Below are 22,393 nucleotides of genomic sequence, written 5' to 3'. Positions count from 1 at the left end.
TATACTTTGGTGGCTGTTGTCATGCGCTACTCATATACCCACTCCAGAGTGATGGATTCAATCCCCTGGCTACTGGGATCTTTGTGGAAGATGGTACGCAGCAAGAAGCCCTCTCTGAAGGTTGTTCCAAGTAAAGAAAATCACCTTGCCAAATTTATGCCTCTCTCCAAGGACAGCCGGCACCTGTGACTGATCAGCCCATGAGTTTGACACTATCCGTTCACCCCAATTTGAAACAGGCTCTTTCCAGCTCTAAAACTCTGAGGCATTGACTGAGACCTTTACAGTAAGCATTTAACTGTAGCTTCTCTCCCTGCCCAATCCTGCTTCCTTCTCCTGACTCCATAGGTATTTAACCTGTAGGTATTTACTCCCTAATATTCATAAGTCCCACAAGCTAACCTCCATCTTAGGGTCTGCTGCTGTTCCACTGGTTAGAGACTCCTCAGTCTTTAAGGACCCCGTTGTAATCTTGTCTCCAAAAGCATCCCCTTAAAAGCAAGACACATTCATTTTTAGAGCTCATTGGTACAAGGCACTCAGCATATTCAGGTGTTATGGTTCAAAGATGAGCAAGAGATAATTCTGTGTTTCCAAGGGAGGAAAGGGATAATGCCCATAAATGAACCACAGCACTTAACTAGATCAGCCTGGATGTTGAGATGTCATCTCAAATTTCCCCTGTATATTCTCCCACAAACCCCTTCCTCCTCCAGGTGTCTTTGTTTAGGTTCTTAGTCACACCATTTCCCCAATCTATTAACCTGGAAACTCTCCAGTTATCTCTGACCCCTATCTTGTTGCACCATATCCACATAACCCCTTATGTACTCTTCTTTCCTTCTAATTAACTTTCCAACTGCCCCTGTCTGAGAACTCCTTGTGTCTCATCTGGGTCTTCTTAGGATTCCTGGCCTTTTTTCACTCTTCTACCTTACCCATGCTACTGCCAGGCAATTCTTCCTTCAGTGTAGTTCTTACCTCATAACAGGAGAACATGAGTCACAGTGATGTAAAACTTAAAGAACGAGTATGTGGTTCTCCCTGTATGATTTATCTATGCCATGTGACCAGGAATATACTAGATAGCTGCTGCTGTGTTAACCTGGATTCTCAGAGTAGCGATAACCAATCAACATATAACTCATGTAAACAAGAAGTAGTCCTGAATTACTGTAAGCCCCTGAGATTTGGGGGACTTATTACCAAAACATAATCTAACCTTTCCTGAAAATATACTCTACCACCCAAAGTGCCCTCGAGTCTCAGAAGTAGTACTTCATTTGACAAGTAATGGCGTGTTATTTCACAATGTTCAGCTGCAAGGGCAGTTGATGAACTTTAGAATAACCCAATATTATGAACTGCTACAAGTGGGTGGAATTAGACAAAGCTATTTGGTTTTCACCTATTGTTTCAATTTTCAGAAAATGCCCAGAGTTATTGCACTTGCATTTTTATTGGCTTGGTGAAGAGAGTTGGCAGCATCAAGTGGCCCCTTGTTTAAAACCACGTCATTACTTATGTAGAGAGCATAACAAGTCAGAGAGAAAAGAAATGTTACAAGGAGACTTCTTAGAATACTGGCAAAAAAGAGGAGATAAAAAGGGAACAGTTGTTTCTAAACAAAGGCACAGGAGACAATGTTGCCTTAGTCTTTGACTTTGTGACTTTTTAAAAAATATAATGTATTGTCACATTGGTTAACATATAGTGTGTAAAGTGTTCTCTTGGTTTTTTGGGTATATTCCCATGATTTATCACTTACATGTAACACCCAGTGTTCATTCCAACAAGTGCCCTCCTCAATGCCCATCACCCATTTTCCTTTCTCCCCCACCACACATCCACCCTCTGTTCTCTGTATTTGTCTGTTATGGTTTGCCTCCCTCCCTCTCTGTTTGTAACTATTTTTCCCCTTCCCTTACCCCATGGTCTTCTGTTAAGTTTCTCAATATCCACATATGAGTGAAGACCTATGATATCTGTCCTTCTCTGACTGACTTATTTCACTCAGCTTAATACCTTCCAGTTCTATCCATGTTGCTGCAAATGGCATGATTTCATTCTTTCTCATTGCCAAGTAGTATTCCATTATATATATAAACCATATCTTCTTTATCCATTTATCAGTTGATGGACATTTAGGCTCTTTCCATAATTTGGCTACTGTTGAAAGCACTGCTATAAACATTGGGTTACCTGTGCCCCTATGAATCAGCACTCCTGTATCCTTTGGATAAATTCCTAGTAGTGCTATTTCTGGATTGTAGAGATGTTCTATTTTTATTTTTTTGAGGAACCTCCACACTGCTTTCCAGAGTAGCTGCACCAATTTGCATTCCCAACAATGCAAGAGGGTTCTTGTTTCTCCACATCCTCACCAGCATCTGTAGTTTCCTGAATTGTTCATTTTAGCCACTCTGAACAGTGTGAAGTGGTATCTCAGTGTGGTTTTGGTTTGTATTTCCCTGATGATGAGTGATGTTGAGCATCTTCTCATGTGTCTATTGGCCATCTGGATGTCTTCTTTGGAAAAGTGTCTATTAATGTTTTCTGCCCATTTCTTCACTGGATTACTTGGTTTTAGGGTGCTGATTTTGGTAAGTTTTTTTGTTACAAAATTGATTAAAATGACCAGTCCAATTTCCTAGAAGTCTGAAAGCAGACTATACTCTGCTTAAACAAAAGCCACACATTTTAGGTCTGTGGCCAAAAAGAGTTCACAAGCTAGTCTCAAACAGCCTGTGTTCTGGAAATGCTTATGATGAAATTCTGCAAAGTTCTTTCATTGAAGAAACTCAGAGCACTTTGCAAATTAGGAAAGGTTACATAACTCTGAATGAAAAATAATCATGTTTACATACCATATTGGTATTAGAATTTATCACTTTACGGGGCGCCTGGGTGGCTCAGTCGGTTGGGCAACCGACTTCATCTCAGGTCATGATCTCGCAGTTTGTGAGTTCAAGCCCCGCGTCGGGCTCTGTGCTAACAGCTCGGAGCCTGGAACCTGCTTCGGATTCTGTGTCTCCCCCTCTCTCTGCCCCCTCCCCTGCTCACACTCTGTGTCTCTGTGTCCCTCAATGATAAATAAATGTTTAAAAATTAAGAAAAAAGAATTTATCACTTTACAAAGAAAGATCAATATAATTCCTTTAAACAGGGTATGCAGTGAAAGCATTTAACAATTTCATTTCCAGAGTATTCCATCCCAAGTCCTCTTTTGTATAGTAGTTTATAAGGTTAGATTTTTTCAAAGGATTAAATGCTTGAGAGTAGTGGCTGAGAAGCAGCACCTGTTTCCTCCAATTTCCTCAAAGTGAATATAACTTCATGAAGAAGAATGAAGTGAAGACCAGTGGTTAGGCCAGTGACTTAAAAAAAAAAAAATACAGCTTTTCTTACTAGGAATATACCATAACCAAAAAGGCCACTGGACTGTCATTAATGGTTTTAAGTTAGAGCAGAAATAAGAAAACAATTTGTTTAGGGTTGGAAGAAGGTTGCCTACTGCCAACCTTCACTTCACAAACAAGGAGACCAAGGTCAGGAAGACTACATCTTACCCAAGCTGTTTTAACTAGTAAGTGCCCAAATGGAATTACTATTCTACCTCCAGACTAATAGGTCTGCACTCAGAGGCTGATTCTGAAATACTAATGCAACAGGCAGCTAAATACCTGTAGACAAGGGGAAAGAACCGTTGGTCAGAATGTGTCCTGGGCAAACCATTTGGACTCAGTGGACCTCTTTCCTTATCCATACAATGGGGCTAAATATTGCCTGCTTTGCTCACCAGGAAGTACTGGTTGGGAGATCAAATGAGATAAAGTGTAGGAAACTTCCTTAAATGTTGAATAATAAATGATAATAATCCCAATTTGTTGAACACTTGGGACATGCCAAGCATTGTGCAAGCATCATTTCATTATCACAGCACACATTATCACAGGCAAGAAAGCCACTATCTTCATTGTATATATGAAGGTAAGACTTTGGCTAAACAGTTCACCTAAGACCTCATGGATTTGAATCAGATCTAGTAGACCCCCATACTCGAGCATTTAATTATTAATAGTACCATACAATAATTGTGCTATAATATTATATAATGTAATACTATAATACTACATTATATTACTATAGTATTGTAGTAGTGCTGTAGTGCATATTACTATATCACTACAATATATTGTATATTACTATACTAGTACATGTTATACTATTATATAATATCATTAGTATTACCTATGATGCATATAATACTAATATATAGTATTACTATTTATATAATAATACAATAATAGTATAATAATACTGCACTACAAGATGCATAGCTAATGGTAATACTTGACATTGCATACACATATTGCCAAAGAAGAGATATTTATCCTAATGACCCTACATCATAACAACAAAAGATTTTATTATTTCCCTGATTTTTACAAATAATTATAAATGCCCTTTAACCTTTTTCAAGGATATAGTTGCTTTGTTTTTAACAGATTATAATGTCACCTCTTTTAAAAAATGAATTAGTAAGAAAATAGGTTTATCAAAAACAAGACTTCAATAATTTATTTTTTGTGCCTAGTATGGGTTTTACAAAATATTTTTCTTGTATGTGAATGTGTAGTTTTAAAAGATTGATTTGTTACCACATTGAATTTAAGTAAATTCAACTTTTCTTACACTCTCTTTATGATATTATAAATTGCAAATTGCAATGCTTAACTCAGATTGGGCTCCATTTACAACTTCTGGACAACTCACTGAAATAACCTCCTCACAGAATATAATGATCAGCCTTTGTTTTGGATAGACACTCAAATAACTGATGTCCTATTTATTTTCACTTTTTAACAAGTTGTGACTTTTGAAAATAAATGTCTAGTCTTTTATTAAAGAACCCTTTGATTTTCTCAAGTAGTATGGGGGGGTGGGGTTGCTCAACTTTAAAAACTTTTGTCATTTTTGTTTCAACTATGACTAAGATGTAAGCCTTTGGTGAGTAACTGGCAACTTCTACCTGTTCACTCCCTTCCCTTTCCCAGGGGTAATGAGGACATCAAGAGTTTTAGTGTTTAGCATATATTATTCTTTGTATTCTCATCATGAAAAAAAATAGCAGATCAATATGACAAATGAGTAAACCAGAAGATGGCGTTGAAGATTAGCAATCACATTTTACAGCAGGGTAGATGTGAAGTCTCAGAAAGTTTCATGCAGTGACTATTGTTTTGCACTTCTAAACCTGGCACGGAGGACACGTGTAGAAAAATGCAAAAAGCTCATTTGCCATTATTCTTAGCAATCTCTTTCTGTCTGTTGTTTGAGAACACTTTAAGAAAAAGTAACCCATTGATTAAAATGTAATGCAACATGAAGACAGTGACCTTTTTTTTGCTTTGTTCACGTAAGTATCCTAAGTGCCTACCACAGTCTCTGATAGGTAGCATGTGCTCAAGAAAGTATTTTGTTGAATGAATCAGTGAAAGGAGAAGAAAGGAAGAAAAACAGGTTGTGACTAGAATTTTCTTTGAACACAACTTTGTTGTTTATTACATAGACTCTGATAATGGAAAATTGCTTGGGTGAATAAAAATATGGCATCCTGTTAATTTCTGAGAAAGTCTTTTAGTTGTAGGAAAAGCATACTGAATCTGTGTCTCACTGCCTGTTTTGCTCTAGACTAAACTTAGTTTTATCTTTGAGTAGGAGACATTGACCATATATATAAGTTGAAAAGAGAAAAACTGAGAAGTAAGTGAAATCAAAAGCTTTTCAAAAGTTGCAAGTTGACCTAGGGTGGTGGTGGTCTAAAATCATATAGAAACCAGTGATCTGACGGTTTACCTGAAATTGCTAAGTACATAAACATGCTGGAAGCATCCAAGATGCTCTGGTGAAAGCTTAGTGGGCAGGTGCAAGGAGTTTAATTTTAACATTAAGGATATCTTGGAAAATTAAGTATTATCACAGTTCGATTTAAATATTATTCCTTTTCTGGACATTTATAACCCACTAGAAATTTGCTTCCTACCAGATTGAGGTTAAAACTATGCCATTTTAAGGTGAACTAAAGTCCAGAGGCAATTAAGTGTTTGGATACTTCAAGACTCCTCCCCCAACTCATTCATGTTGCCATAATTGACTTTGGGGTCTATGCATTGTCTGTCTGAGTCACCTCAAGGCAATATAATAGATACAAAAGTCTGTAAGCATTTCAAACATGTAGATAGCATTTGAGCCACAGTTTATTGTTCAAAGTATCTGAACCATGTTTTTCTTCTTTTTCTTTTTAATGAGTAGGATGTTCTCTAAACACCTAGGAGGGCAGGGCTGTCAGCAAAAGCTGCGATGCCAAGGGTGCCTCCCACCCTCCCTCCGTTCTAGAATGTGGACAATTCCTACGTTTTTGGTTACATACTCTGCAGGTGAAGTCCCTGTCACACCAGATTCCCGCTCCTACACGTCCCCCGCAACTTCCCTCCCTAACCACATCGCCCTCGTTTAGCTGTTATTAGTTATCATTAATCGGCCTCCCGCAGGACCTGGCGCTGAGGCGGGGTCCCCATTTTAGTGCCTTGCCCTTTGCGGGAAACCGCCCCAAGTGACAGTCCCCCAGGCTGCGAACGCCCCACTCGAGTTGCGCTCTCCGTTCACAGCGCGACGAGGGTCGCAGCCAGCGCGAAAGCCTCCAGCCTGGCGGCGGCGGCGGCACCAGACCCTCCAACACACACTCCTTCTATCCTTGGCCCTGGGACTCTCCCGCGGGGCCCCAGTCTTCACTCACAGCGCCCCCCTCGCCCCAACCCGGCAGGCGCATTGGTACCCGCCCAGCTCCGCCCCAGGCTCCTCCCCAGCGGGGCTTTTAAGCTTTATAAAGTTCCTCTTTCCCATCTCCGATACTTAGTTTCAACAGTTGAACTTGGGACCCACTGCTGCCCTCAGCTACGAGTTTGGGGCGAGGTAAGGTTTGGGGTCGGGCAGGAGCACGGATGTGAGGCTGGCACTACAGAGAACCGGGAACGTGAGACTAGAGGTCCCGGGGTTCATATCGAGGGCAATGCAGGGAAACCCAGCTTAGGAGGAGGGAGGGAGCATACCCCTTGTGGGAGCTCCGATTCTCACCTCTTCTGCTCTGGGCCCCGGGGCCTCTGTAGGAGCTCCGTGGAGGGCCAGACGGTGCAATGCCCAAGCATTGCCCTCACCACTCTGTGGGCCTGCTCCGCCCAAGCCCGGGAGAGGCCACGCGCTGGATGGGATGGGATAAAGAGACTGGCAGGGCCCCAGGAGTGCCCGAGGCGGGACCATCGAAAGGACCCACGTAGGACTACAGGCTTTCCCTGAGAGGGGACATCCCCTTACTCCCAAGACTTCAGTCTCAGACTCTTTATCCTGTGGCCCTGAAGGGCCCAAACTCACTGTGGCCTCCCGCGCATTTTTCCCCGGCTGGTGGTGGTGGAGGAGGAGCTCCAAATTTGGGCCACTTAGGGCCCTACGCTCTGCTGCCACAACCCCATGCCCTCTGAGAACCCTCCCGGCACCCTCCCCGCCTCCGCTCTCGCTTGCTGGCCTCCGGGGTCCTGCTGATGCTCTGCGCGCCAGAATCTTCATCTACCTGGGTGCGCCGCTCGCCTGGTCGTGACCCGGGTCTCAGCCGCGTATTGCTCCCAGGGCCCACTAATCCTTGCTAGCTGCAGAGGGCTCAGGGATACTCTTGAGGCAGAGCGCAGGTACTGGAGGAGAAGGCCCAGGCAAGAGTTAACTGGTACTGAGCACCTAGAACGTCCAAACTGCAGACGTTCCCACGTGCGAGATCCGTGGCGCTCGGGGGCCACCAAGGGAATGTGAATGGGAGAGTGGTAGAGAGTGGTAACTGAAAACGAAGGGAGGAATGGACTGGCAACGGTTTGGGAATTGGGTAAAGAAGAGCAGGAACTAAGAGTGAGCAAGCAAACGGTGCCAAAGATTGGTGGCAGCTGGATTTTGCAATGTGCACAAGGGCTAGAGTTGTGTTGCCTGGGCAGCGTTTGGCTTGTGGGATGTGTAACAAGAATGGAGAGTCCAGAAGGTGGGGAAGGAGGATGGACTACGCTGGGGGCACGCTGGAGGGGCTGCAATACCGGACGCGCCAAGGGATGAGACAGGGTGCCTTCTCTCAGGGGCCTTTGGCAACACCGACTTTTATAGAGCGCGCTTAGCTGCCTCAGAGACTCCAGTGCCTCGTGGTCAATGCCAGAGAGGTTTGAGAAGGGTGCTCAGAGCGCTGTTCCACGGTGGCTAAAGGCCGGCCCTCTTCTCTGTAGCGCAGAGCTAGAGCAGGAGGCGGATCCTAGGCGCGTGAGGGCGACATTAGGCGCGCTGGGCATGAACCTGGAGGGCAGCGGCCGAGGCGGAGAGTTCGGCATGAGCTCGGTGAGCTGCGGCAACGGGAAACTCCGCCAGTGGCTGATTGACCAGATCGACAGCGGCAAGTACCCAGGGCTGGTGTGGGAGAACGAGGAGAAAAGCATCTTCCGCATCCCCTGGAAGCACGCGGGCAAGCAAGACTACAACCGCGAGGAGGACGCCGCCCTCTTCAAGGTTACTAGCACGAGGGAAGCCCCAGGTGGGGGTGGAGGGAAGGCCCCAGGAGCCTGGTGGGTCCCTAACCCAAACTCCATGGCGAACCCTGTAGGCGCCTGACGGTTCTCAGAGGAAAGGGAACCTCCTGGGAAGGACGGGATGGAATGAGACCCGCGGGGCGGGCGGTCCGGGAGCATCAGGTGGCAGTCAATTGGCAGAAGGCTTGAGAGGAGAGAGATTTCAACCTTTGTAGTGTTTTTAGAAATGAGGGACTAGGTCCCAATCCTGAGCGTGTGGCATGAGCAGTAGACAGAGAGTCAGATGGCTCCAGCAGCAGGGAAATAAATGTCTGGAGGCTCAGTCTGGGGAGAGCAGCAGTCCAAGGACTCTGACTTGAGTGTTCTTGGTTGCATTTCTGTGATTTTCTCTTTCTGTACCTCTGGATACCTCCTTGCCTTCTTTGGTCAGCATGTGTCTCTCTTTGTCTTGTTTCTTTTCTGTGAACACCCTTAGATGTGCTTGAGTCCACCTCTCTTTTCGTGTCCCTCTCAGTATGTCTGTCTGTCTTTCTCTGTTTCACTGTTTTTCTATGGAGACCTTTCTGGATTTTTTTTTCTTTAGTTCAATGTCTCTGGTACTGTCTCTATCTTTTAACTCTCTTTGGTCCTTCTTTGTGTTTCTTGCTCTCTGTCTCTGACTCCCTCTTTTCAAGCCTCTCTCCATAGACATGGACATACACATATTTCTCTAGTTCTCTCTCTCTCTCTCTCTGTGTGTGTGTGTGTGTGTGTGTGTGTGGTGATGATTGTTTTCCCCTAGAGCAGTTTACCCAGTGAAGTGTGCATTAGGGCCCAGCCCCACCACCTGCAGGCAGAGCAGGCAAAGGGGACTTCCTCAGGAATTTGCTCTCAGAATACCTCAGATTGACCGTTCAGACATACTCTATGGGTAGCAGCTCACCCCACAACTCTGCCCCTAGTTCTAGTGTAACTCACTTCAGATACTGAGGGGATGGGCTGATAAGGGCCCCTTTCCAGGGATCCTCCACATCTCACCTACCTTTTATAAATACCTAATGTTCAAACCACTTGTCTTGAAGTCAGCAATGATAGAGTCCAAGGTGAAAAGTATTATGCCTAGAGTACACCTGGTGTCTTTTTGTACCATGTTTTGAGCAAAAGTGTAAATCTAAGGCACCTAAGCATCATTCTTTCCTTTAGAAATACAATTCTCAGGTTCTTTTTTTTTTAAGACTTGTATTTTAACTTTTTAATCTCTTCTTTCCCACAAGGCTTGGGCACTATTTAAAGGAAAGTTCCGAGAAGGCATAGATAAGCCAGACCCTCCTACCTGGAAGACACGCTTACGATGTGCTTTGAACAAGAGCAATGACTTTGAGGAACTGGTTGAGAGAAGCCAGCTGGACATCTCAGACCCCTACAAAGTATACAGGATTGTTCCTGAGGGTGCAAAAAAAGGTGGGACTTCCTGGATTGGGGTCACAGAATATAGACAACCACACACTTGTAATGCCTTAATTTCATTCTGAGGATTGATTTGTCTATTATATTTCAAATAGCCTGCCTGCCTCCTGCCTCATGTTCAACCCCGGCAGGCTTTTTGCCAAGTCCTCAGGGCCATAAATTGAAATTCTTGTGGTATTGGTTAGGATATTTCTCAGATTCCAACTCTATACCTGTGGGTGTATATCTATGCATGTGTGTTCATCTGTGTGTGCATATTTTTCAGTTAGTTCTATCGATGTAAGATATAGGCCAAATTTTTCAAACAAAAAACAGAAAACTTGTTTGAAGCTTTATCTTTACTTATCAGTGTTTCATGGTTAACCATTTTGTAGAAAGGAAGCATACATATATCTGTATATTGTTACTATTTTAAGTAAAAAATGTCAACTTTTAGAGTGTACTGTGGTCAGCTGGGATGCTTATTGAAATTCAGAACTTCTCTTCCCAAGTTTCTGACCAGTGTGTCAGAGTAGAACCCAAAAATATGCATTTTAAACTAGCCATACAAATTACTTCACTTATGGAACATCTTGCTGGTGGAGCTCTTTATGTGACAAGGTGCATTCACACACAGCATTTCATCTCCTTCTCTACCTTTCCTACATAAGTCAGACCTTGTAGAAACCAGTTTAATGGACAGAACAAGTAATTGCCCATGGTAATTGCTGGAAAAAAATGCCTTATTTGTCAACACTGTTATGCATTCTAGGAATTAAACTCTTGCGTATTTTTCTAAGATTTCGCTTTTAGTTATGATGGTTCCTTTTTTCACACTTTGCCATTTGTCTTTTGCTCAAATACATAGGAGCAAAGCAGCTCACCCTGGAGGACCCACAGATGACCGTGAGCCACCCCTACACCATGACAGCTCCTTATACCTCACTCCCAGCTCAGGTATGGTGGAGAATGCAGGGGTTCTAGAAGGGGAGGCTGGGTCTGGGTGAGGCCATGTGAGCAAGCTAATCCCACATAGCAGGAAAAATACACAAACAAAAACAGCAGCACTTTGTTTTTGCTATTAGTCAATTAGCCAAACCAAATTCCCAATCACTGGATGAATATCTCACTTTCCACCTGGTGTTACTATTAGTGTTGGTCTGAAGGAGAGGAGAGGTAGGTGTATCTGCCTGTTGGTAGAGACTTCTAGTGATTCTGAAATCTGGGAAACAGATCTGTTGTGGAAGATGAAACTTTTGGAAGCAGTGCTTTATCATGTGAAACCACAGGGCAGCTGATCTCTTCAGACTTTTCTGATGTGAATTGCAGCTCTGTTTTATTCACTCTGGTGGGTAAAAGAAGGGAAATTTCCCTGCAGTACTTTTGGTGCCAGGTTTAACCATATGATGAAGCTTTACATAAGTTATTACTTTATAACACTGTCTTCATTGTGCTTTTTAATTCTTTATGGCTACTTTCCACCTAGTGTGATGAGCTATTCACTCCAAAGTCTTTTGAGATGATAAAATTATTTGGCTGTCAGCCAAATAAGAGATTCTGTGAGGAGTTTGAATATAAAAAGAATCTGCCGCTCTTTCCCAGAACCAACCAACTGATCTTTGCCGAGCTGGTTGCTTTTCATCTCAGCTTCTCCCTCATGTTCCTTTAGCAGGTTCATAACTACATGATGCCACCCCATGACCGAAGCTGGAGGGAGTACGTCCCTGATCAGCCTCACCCAGAAATCCCATATCAATGTCCTGTAACGTTTGGACCCCGTAGCCACCACTGGCAAGGCCCAGCTTGTGAAAATGGTAAGGAGTGTGCTGGACTGGTTCCTATGCCTGTGGCTGACCCAGCGGAACAATCTGGGCCAAAGAGCCCTGTTCTCTCCTGATCTGTCCTTCTGAGCAGTACCCCAGTTCTTTCCCCTTCTCAGAGCTGCTAGGAAAGACCTCATGTGCAGTGGAGAGAGGGTTTTCTCTTTCCTGCAGGATGGTAAGGCCCTCAGGGGAAGGAATCCAAGGCCTGCTTGCACCAGGATCTGTGCTGGGAACTGCCTTACGTGAGATCTTATTTAAACATCACAGAGATCCATCCCAGGCAGTTAAAAACTGCCCCACATTTTTGAGACAGACACACAGAATATAAGTAATGCCCAAAGTTATCCAGTGAAAGTGAGGGGCTGGGGTTTAATTTCAGATCTCCTAACCCCAAAGGCCAGTCTTTCATTTAAGACAGAAGATGTCAGATATCAAACTGGTTGGCTGTAGTTTTTAAATTATCTGTTGGTTAGGGTAACATTTTTCATCCTCCCTGAAATAGTCCTTGGTAAAAAGTAATAGATTTTGTTAGTCTTCCCTCCTGGATTGTCCCTTAATGTTGACAGGGCCACATAATCTCACTGGTCTGTTTCTTCCATACTATAGCTGTGCCCAAGCACTCCCTCTATAGGGACACCAGGAGATTATTGAGCTGGCATATTTCTCTTAACCAATAGTGTGCCCATGGAGCACTCGGCTGGCTCAATTGGTAGAGCAGGAGACTCTTGATCTTGGGGTCATGAGTTCAAGCCCCACACTGGGGGTAGAGTTTACTTAAAAAAAAAAACAATAGTGCACCCATTATAGTTGTTCTTGGGGTTAAAGGTGATAGTAAGAATGTAATGAATAAATACTACAAACATAAAATAGTCTCCAGGAGGTGATTAGTGCTGGTATTAGGGCCCAAAGAGCTTTGCTCACTCTGGATTAGATGTGGTCCCATGCCCGTAGGAGCTCCCCAGACATCAAAATGAGATCTCTCAGTGGAAGTACTAATCACTAAGAACAGAGAAAACTTCACACAGTATATTGAATACAGCAAAACACAAGCTTTTAGGACTTTTGAGTTAGTTATTTAAATAGAAATCCTGAGATAGATAAACACTCAAGTCCTTCTGTATGTTCTAGGAATATTTGGTCCTTCACAATTTAATCTGTTTTTCTAATCATGTTTAGGTTTACCATCATTTAAAATTTGCATTGAGTGGCATGTTTACAAAAAAGCTCAGAATTTGATTTTATTAGCTTTTCAAGAGTGAGTTGCAGCAAAGGTTGTTTTCCATATCACAGTGGAGGAGTTAGCTAACTCGTTTCTGAAATTCAGACCTATGGCTAGTGCATCAGGCTCTATTGAACTAAGAACTTTATTAACAAGGCAATTCCTCAAACTATACAAAAATATGGAACAGGTAGATATATTTTGAAGCATAGGTGACATTAAGTGAAGTGCCAACAAAATTAGGTTCTATTACATATTATTTCTCTATTAATGTTTAGTGTGACCCAAAACTACCAGGCTGCCAAGAGACATGGTTCAATTTTCTCCTGAACCCAGAAATAGAAAGCTAAATAAGTGTGAACTAAACAAACTTGTAAGTTTTTAATTGGGCTCTTTGGCATCAAAGCTCAGGTACACCTGAGCTCACAACTCTACTGTGAACTTGCTACGTGAACAGGAATAAATCTTTCTGAGCCTAGGTTACCCTGTTTATCAGGGTAATTATGGAGGGATGTTGGTCAAAGGGTACAGACTTCCAATTATAAGATAAATAAGTCCTGGAGATCTAAAGTACAACATGGCTATAGTTAACAATACTCTATTCTACTGAAAGCACCTAAAAGAGTAGATTTGGAATGTTCCCAGTATGCAACACACACACACATACACGCACACACACACACAATGGCAATTATGTGAGGTGATGAAGGTGTTAACTAACTTAAAAAAAAAAGAAAGAAAAAATAACAGAGGGATTGTTCCAAGTTTCCTTCCAAAGCTGTGAAAGGCTCCTTCCCCTTTCAGTCTTGTTTTTTCTGATTGGACCTCATCTTGTCTTAGTTCCTTCAGAATGCCAGTGGTCAGTTCTAGAGGGCCCTTGGCCCATCCCTCCCAGGGTTGGTGCACCCCTCAGGGGCTGAGTGGCCATATCCCAGGGAGAGGAGACCTTCCAATGCGTCGGACAGATTCTGTTTAGACATCATCTGATTCTTATTTACAAATGCAGGTTGCCAGGTGACAGGAACCTTTTATGCTTGTGCCCCGCCTGAGTCCCAGGCCCCCGGAATCCCCATAGAGCCAAGCATAAGGTCTGCTGAAGCCTTGGCGCTCTCAGGTGAGTGCAGCGTTCTGTTCTAGAGGCACCCCCAGGAGGCTGGCTTCTGCTGTGACTCCACCTTCACTTTGGGGCAGATTTGATTGGGGGGGGTGTCCCTGAGTACAGCCCATGGACACTGGCTTTCTTCCATCTGGGGCCTCAAGTGGGTGTATACACATCTGACTCCCAACTTGTGTGAATAAGGAACATCATTAGAAAACTTCGCACTAAGAAGCCAGCTTGCTATTCTGATGCCAATTCTAAATGCTGGCTTGAATTGAGTCATTTTAAGGTCTCCATTTGACATCTATTTGAATTTCCAGAAATATGCAAACACCTCAGCTTTACATACTAAGGGCCCTTCTTCAGCCAACATTCTCACAATGTAGTATGATTTCTTAGAAAAATACACAAGGACTTCTCATTTTGAAAAGCTGATCATCCTTCCAGGTTTAGCTGCAAATAGGTCATCCTCTTTGGCATTGAGATCTTCCTCTGAAATTTGACATATCCTACAGAAAATTTGGATTAGATCTGATTTTTAAAGTTTCATTTCCCTGCAGTTCAGAGATGTTGCCTATTTTAAGGAAATCACCTCAAAGCTTACTAAACATATGTGGTATGTGTATATTTATTTTTTAGATAACATTTGGGTTGTTTTAAAATGGGACTTGTAATTATATTAAAAATAAATAACTTAAGCTTCAGAATTCTCAACTGCCCCTGAGGCTTTTTAAAAATAAGATATAGAAAATATAAATTCTCAAGGTTTCAGGGAGTTGTGGACACCTTTCTCACTTCAGGTTAACCATTTATTTCTTTTCAGTTCTGAAGTTCCGAATGAGGCTTACTGCCTTTCTTCTTAGATGCTCCTAAATGATGGAGGGGAGATGTTACTGTAAAGAAAGGGTTGTGTCTGTTTTTAGAAACTTTCTAACCCTTCTCTTCAGCACCTAAGACTTGTGTGGGTGCCTGAAAAGTAGGAAATAAACAGCTATTTATATCACTGGGAACTTGTGATTTCTGATGACATTAAATGAAATGAAACCTGCCCTGAAAGTCAACTCAAATGGCCAACACTCACTGTCATCAAGGTACGCTGTCTGAGCTCACTCTCAGCTAGTGTGTTTACAGCAGCAGAAATTGAAGTGGAGAATTGAGACAGTGATGTGGGTTGTTTAAGTCTCAAAACCTGCCATTGAGGAATAAGAGGGTTTTGTGGATTTTTTTTTCTTTTTTTGGTATGCGTTATACAGATTAATTATCAACCTTGAGCACATTTGTTGGACAACTGCAATTCCCATTCATTTGAAATCCCATACAGTTATGGGTGGGTAACTGTTGCCTTTCCATAAAGCCCTTTTACATTTCAGTTAAGGGGCCCTTTGCAAACCTAGCTTGGTCCTTCCAGTTTGTGAAACCTTCAGAAGAAGGTTCTGAAATCAGAAAAATTTCGTAAGTGAACTCATCTTGTTTAATGTTTTAGAAAGCAGTTATTTTCAAGGGAGATTTTGAAAACCTAGTGGGACTTTAGCCTTTGAACATTTTTCTTATTGATTATTTTCTTTCCACATGAATTAATTTTATTATACAAGTCGTACACATATAGCATAAAAACTAACTTGACAATCAGGAAAGCAAAAATGGAAAAAAAAGTCATTCCCATTATACTTCCTGAAACTTCAACATACATATATGTATATGTGTGTATATATGTATTTTTATGTAAGTGACATCATATTGATATTTTAGAACAGTTTCAGATGTAAAATATTTGTTTATTTTTTGAAACATCATTATATTCTTTTTGCTAGTAGAAATTTAACTTAGGGTTTACTTCCTCCAAAATCAAAACTTACCACCATGCTTAAAGAGGAATTTTTGTTCAGTGGCACATGACTTCGTATTTTAGACATAATTGTCATGACCACTATCATCATCATGAAAACAATGACATGGAAATTTCGTAAGAGTGATGCTCTCTAATACAAGTCAAACATATGGTGCAGAAAACTAATGTAAGGGGTGCTCCCTCTCCACAAAAATATCTATGGTCACATAAATTTGGAAAATTCTGATTTCAATAACATTAAATAGATTTTTTCAGGATTTCTTTAATATTGGTCACTATCCGTGACTCCAGGAGGGAGATGAGGTCATGTAACATTTCCTACACTTCCTTCACTATGGAACTTTCTACTTTTTATGGAGTATCAAATAAACATGTTCTGGTTGAGTAGTTTGGCATCCTGGTGGGTATCCAATGTTCCTTGGTCCCTTAGCACTGACTTTGAAATCTCTATTTTTACAGACTGTCGACTCCACATCTGTTTGTACTACCGAGAGATCCTGGTGAAAGAGCTAACCACATCTAGCCCTGAAGGGTGTCGGATCTCCCATGGGCATACTTATGACGCCACTAACCTGGACCAGGTCCTTTTCCCCTACCCAGAGGACAATGGCCAGAGGAAAAACATTGAGAAACTTCTGAGTCACCTGGAAAGGGGTGTGGTCCTGTGGATGGCCCCTGATGGGCTTTATGCCAAAAGACTATGCCAGAGCAGAATCTACTGGGATGGGCCCCTGGCACTGTGCAGTGACCGGCCCAACAAGTTGGAGAGGGACCAGACCTGCAAGCTCTTTGACACACAGCAATTTTTAGCAGGTAATACACCAAATTATCTGTTAGAATAGAGCATCCCACACCTGTGAGCCTAAGAGACAGAATAGAGGGGGTGACAGTGTGCCTGCCACAGTGGTTCAAACAGAAGGTCACTCCCACACCAGACAGAGGTCTTCCTTCTATTAACCCCTGAGCCCAGCCAGCATGATCTGAAAATAGATTTCCTGTTTGTTCATCTCTCACCTCTGCCTCTACCACCTGCTCCTCTCCATCAGCAGAGGGGTGTGAGGAGGAGGGAGATTGCTCAAGGGCATTGTGGTTCAGGCTGATATCTTAAAATTCTGGTCTTCAACCAATTGTCACTGACTAATAAAGTTCACACTTTATTGGTAGTATGATCTCAGCAAGCATGTCTGCTGATGTGTCAGCTTTTTTAAGATTCCTAGGAAAGTCATAAAGGTTAGAAGTGTATTGTTAATGTTCTTGGTTCTGAGATGTGTTACCCCTATGCAGATGCCTTCCAGCAGGTGGGACCAAGGATAGAGTATGTGGAACTGATTTTGCAAAAGGGAAATTATGAGAAGGATTTGAGTTATCTCTATGATATGCATGTTTCAAAACATATTTTCTAAAACCAGTAAGTTTTGTTTTTCTAGGTTTGATTTCATAACAGTTAAATTAGCCATAGGCTGGCTTTTGTGAAACCACTTTTGTGAAATTATTCTTGAAGTTTCATCCAGAGTGTTCATTCAGCTATCTATATGGATGATGCCTCCTTTGGAGGGAGAAAGGTGTTCCATTAGCTCCCTTCCACCTTTTTCTGTATCTTATCCTTAAGTTATTCTTTTATAAGTACCCCTTCAGAAATACTTATGTCTTTGGATTTTCATGTGAATTTACTTTCCCTGAATGTGCTTCTTGATTCAATTCATTTAAAATAAAAATATAAAGCATCTATGTGCTTTGACACCGTTGACATTTGCTTAGCCTTTTGGGTCTAAGTTGCCCAAATTTGTGTAGGCTCATCAAATTCTCTTTAGTGCCCCAAGAAAAATATGTCTCTATATGACTAACCCTTGACTAAGATGTGTGACAAGAGGAAGAGGGAGAACTGAGTTTCTGGTTCCCCGAGGCAGCACCAAGGTGAGAAAAGCATGTGGGCCTGAACACCTCTTCCTCTCTATGAGCTGCAGAACTGGCTCCTAGCCTGCACTGTGACTGGTTTTGTCCATCCTGGGGTCCCCTGTGGTAATCATGGTGGGCACCCAAGGAAGAGTCAAGAACCACAAAGGGTCATCTTGTCTGTACTTCTTATATCTGCAGTGAAGTCTGAAAGAGCCCTTATGGGGTTGGATCTCCTCATAGATCTTCTCACCAAGACCGTGAATCTTGGTCTCTTTGAATTCAGAAGATGCCACAGGGCTAGGGCTTTAGTTAAGTTGTCCCAGGGGAATGACACTTGCTTCTGTGAGTTTCTCTCATCTTGTATGTTTTAGGAAGGTAGAATCCTCCCATTCTATAGGCAAGAAGAAGGAAGGCATATTCGACCAGCTATGAACATCCTCAAGCTGTGAATTCACTTGCTTAGAATTTAATACTTATCTGCGAGCAAGAATTGTTTTTTCTTCATCTGCAACTAAGGGCTGTGCTTTTTGCTCACTGCAACCTCCTATCTTGAAGTATTCACTGAAGTTCAAGGAAGAACCTGTGAACTTAAAAACTGCAGCTAGGTAGACCAGCTTCTGCATAATCAAGGATTCCCACAGAATGTTCTCATGTTATCAAGCACTTGAGGCACAACTTTTTCGGAGAATTGTGCCAACTCGCCACTCTGATTAGCTTGTGTAGGTGTAGTCTCAGACCTCAGTAGTGTGAATGCCTTTTACACATTCTGACTAAGTCAGTTAGGTTTGATTTGAATTCTGGAAGAAAAAAAAAGCAGGAAGTCAAACAGTCCAGTGAGTTAGTTAGAAACTTTTCTTCAGTTGAAGAGAACAGTGGAGATCTTTGATATCTACCCATTCAGGATTTGCAAACTACTAGGGACAGCCCCAAAAGGCAAAGCCTGAGGGTGCATATCTGATCAAGATGCATGCGCACACTGTTCTGCAGAAGTTGTTGCAGCAACCGTGTGTGTTTTCTTTTGTGGAGGTGACATTTAACTCTAGTGGAAAGGAAAGAATAGGAGCCACAAGAGGCATAAGAATCATCTTGAATGTGGGCAAAGGGACATGGGTCAATGTCAGGGATTGTACACGTGTTGTTTCCACAGTGCTCAGTCTCTGTTTTGAATCCTTAGGGTAGGGATCGTGCCTTCAGGATATACATATCCACAAAGTGGGGACCCCTAGTGCTTCATCACTACCTTTCTCATTTCAAATCAATGTCTGTCCCAGAAGATAGGCAAGAAGTCAGCTCAAAGTCCCACAGTTTAGGCTTAGTGCCAAGTAGGACACAGACGCCCATAACTGGTGCTTGGTCTCCAAGATAATGTGAAGATTTTCAGTGATGCCTCAGTCACAGAAAGGTCCCTCTCTTGGGTCAATGCTGCAAAGCAAGGTTCTTAATCTGCAGGGCATATTTCCCCTAAAGAATCAAGTGAAAGCTGGACCCCTCTCAGGAAAAGCACACATATGAACATATAGATGAACTTCTGTATCTGGGGTCTAAAAGTTAAGAACCCCACTTAGAGAAATAAAGAATACTCACTCTTATTTTAGTTTTCCAGATCAATGGTAAACTTTTGCTTCCTCCTTTAACCTGTCCTGTTCAGTGATGGTTTCTGATCAGGTTAATTTTTTTTTTTTATTGTGGGGCTTCTCCAGAGCTACAAGCATTTGCTCACCATGGCCGTCCCCTGCCAAGATTCCAGGTAACTCTGTGCTTTGGGGAAGAGTTTCCAGATCCTCAGAGGCAAAGGAAGCTCATCACTGCTCACGTGAGTATTTAGCCACATTCAAATGATTGAATTTCCCTGTTTTTCATTAAGGGCAGGGTCCCAGTTAGGAAATTCTCAAAGGAAAAGTAAATGTTAAGTAACTTGGGAAAATTATGAGGGAGGAAGCAGGGCCCAGTGAATGGTGCAGGGAGCACAGCCCAGAGACCCATTTGTTTTTCCCAGCCCTAGAGGTCTACTAATCACAAACCTGCAAACATGGGCTTTATTTGTTCCATCTTGTGTATTGATCAAGACATTGTCCTATTTTCATTTTATAAGGATCTAAAAGGACTGGTGGTTATAGTTGCCCTTTAAAATTCTCCATGTTTAATATTGCTTTTAAAATGCTGTCTAGCTGATCTTCACTTGATGAAGTTTTCCCAAATGGTAAACTATTTACTGACTTATGTATTTTGCAGTTTCTCCAAAAGTTTTCCAAATCCTATTTTATATCTGGATTTTTAGAAATTATTTAACTAGTGGAAACCAAGGGCCATGTATTATTTGGAGGAGGCTCTTTCAAGGAGTTTAAGTAGACCAGACCACTGCAATGTTCTCTAGCAGAGTTGAAAACAGGTTGAACTGCACCAAGTAAACATCTTTTTCATAAAAAGAAAAGAAAAAAGGTTTATATAGGTCATATTTAGAATAAATTTGCCACAGGAAACAGAGTTTTGAATACCTAACATTTTTGAATCTGAAAACTTTATATTGCTACCTAGCTTTGAGAGTTATTAATGGGTCCAGGCAATAAAAAAAATTATAACAAATAATAAAAACATTCAGGTCATATTTTAGTTCTGATAGTGTTTCTTGTTGAAAACTGAAATAGCACACTAATTTTAAACACACAGTCCTGCCTCTTGATTGTAAAATCAAAAACCAACCAACCAACCAACAAAAATATGGTCTTTATATATTTTAGAGCTTTGTCATGAATTCTCTCCAGTAATTGATACAATAATTGATATCTTATTAACACCTGACTAAATATACTTGGGATTGATAAATAACATTTCAAAAGTTGGTGGAAAACTCCTGCATCTGTCTGATTTTAAGGGGTTTTTTGGATGCACTAGCTCTCCTCTGAGGCAATAGTGGGTCTCTGGGAGTTATCTGGTATGGAAAAGAAAAATGGGTATGTGTATACCTAGGAGTTCATACTCCTTTTTACTATGGATTTAGTTTATTTTAGGTATTTCATATGAATTATGCTTAAGTTTCTATATCTCAAATGACAGAAAGGCTCAATTTAATGGCTTAGTTGATTGACAAACTATTCAGTTTTCTTAGATGCTGTAAATTAAGGAAATGCTGAAAGCTGAATTTTTTTTTAGTGAATGTGAACCACACAAATAGCCAAACAAGATGAATTTGGGGTTAATTAACCTCTCTTTCCCCATAATAGCAATGCTGTTGTTTGATTTTGCTCCTTTTGTTTTCCTTTATTTTAGGTTTAGAAATATACAAATTATGTAAGTCATCCAAGAATTGTAAATTGTTCAGGATTTACACCTTCATCCCTGTCAAACTGTGGTTGTGAAAAACTCATTGGCCTAAATTATCTTGAATTATCTCAAACTTCATTAATCATCTCAAACTTCCTTTTAATTTGGCCATTTTACTTGATTTGCTGAGGCTTAAACATAAATTTTAAGTGGCTATTGATTTAAAAGTATCATCTCTGACTTTAGCTTCAGTTAAAACCCAGAATGAGAATCTTTTTAAAGGTTAGTATGTGTAAAGACTAACAAAAAGTTACTTCTTCAGAATGTTTTGATGTGTGTAGCACTTACCTTTGGATTTAACTTTACCATACCTTCAGATATTGAGTTATTTAATTATAAGCCAATTATAGGATGTTAAAAAGAATATTTCAAAAATATCTTTTAAAATTTCTTTTTAAAGGTCGAACCTCTACTAGCCAGACAACTATATTATTTTGCTCAGCAAAACAGTGGACATTTCCTGAGGGGCTATGATTTACCTGAACATGTTAACAGTCCAGAGGATTATCATAGATCTATTCGCCACTCCTCCATTCAAGAATGAAAACCAAGACAAGTGATTTTGTTTCATTTAATCTGACTTTGACAGGAACAGCTGATTGAACTCCCTCTTTTTCTTTTGAGAAACTTGGAAACTGGGGCTTCAGTTCAACACTTCAGGAGAATCTCAGCGAGAATGAGTGTAAAAAACCAGCTCCATGTAAATGACAGATGAGCTTATTCCAAAAGGAAGGATGGTCTTCAGGGTCTTCTGTAGCCTGCCATCTTTGATAATTACTGTGAAAATTGACCAAAGAAGGTGTTTACATTTACTTAAATGATATCTTTAATTTGATGTGGATTATTTCTTGCTTTAAAACTGAGAAAACTTGTCTTCAATATTTACCACTAATTAGAAGGATAAAAGTACTTAAGTGCTGTACTATTTCTCAGGGAAGTAATATCTAAATTTGAGGTGACTCTGCCTACAAAAGAAATGTATTAACGCACATAGGTGATGTTGCTCTTGTAGAAAATGCTTGCTAATAGAAAGGAACAGAATCTTTGACCGAGGTTGGACCACGGGGCCTCCAGCTTTGGGGTGGCTCATCACCCCCGCCCTGGCCTGGGTCTCACCCTATGACAGGCTTCCCTGCCCTGCCTCACACT

General features: G+C 41.5%; 1 protein-coding gene across 3 annotated transcripts; it reads left to right on the top strand.

Moving 5' to 3' along the window:
* Positions 1-6,875: 6,875 nt before the first annotated feature.
* On the top strand, positions 6,876-22,079 carry IRF4 (interferon regulatory factor 4). 3 transcript variants are annotated; one of them, XM_043590969.1, is made up of 9 exons: positions 6,876-6,975; positions 8,316-8,592; positions 9,866-10,052; positions 10,906-10,994; positions 11,710-11,851; positions 14,086-14,193; positions 16,487-16,840; positions 19,624-19,736; positions 21,645-22,079. In XM_043590969.1, the coding sequence occupies exons 2-9, from the start codon at positions 8,377-8,379 to the stop codon at positions 21,786-21,788; spliced, it is 1,353 nt and encodes a 450-aa protein (XP_043446904.1). In that variant the 5' UTR covers positions 6,876-6,975; positions 8,316-8,376; the 3' UTR covers positions 21,789-22,079. The 3 variants fall into 3 exon arrangements, with proteins under 3 accessions (XP_043446904.1, XP_043446903.1, XP_043446905.1); XM_043590968.1 differs by having other exon boundaries at positions 11,707-11,851; XM_043590970.1 differs by lacking the exon at positions 14,086-14,193 and having other exon boundaries at positions 11,707-11,851.
* The last annotated feature ends 314 nt before the right edge of the window (positions 22,080-22,393 follow it).

Source organism: Prionailurus bengalensis, chromosome B2 (assembly GCF_016509475.1).
Source record: "Prionailurus bengalensis isolate Pbe53 chromosome B2, Fcat_Pben_1.1_paternal_pri, whole genome shotgun sequence".
Lineage (NCBI taxonomy): Eukaryota > Metazoa > Chordata > Mammalia > Carnivora > Felidae > Prionailurus > Prionailurus bengalensis.
This window is presented reverse-complemented; position numbering and strand designations above follow the sequence as displayed.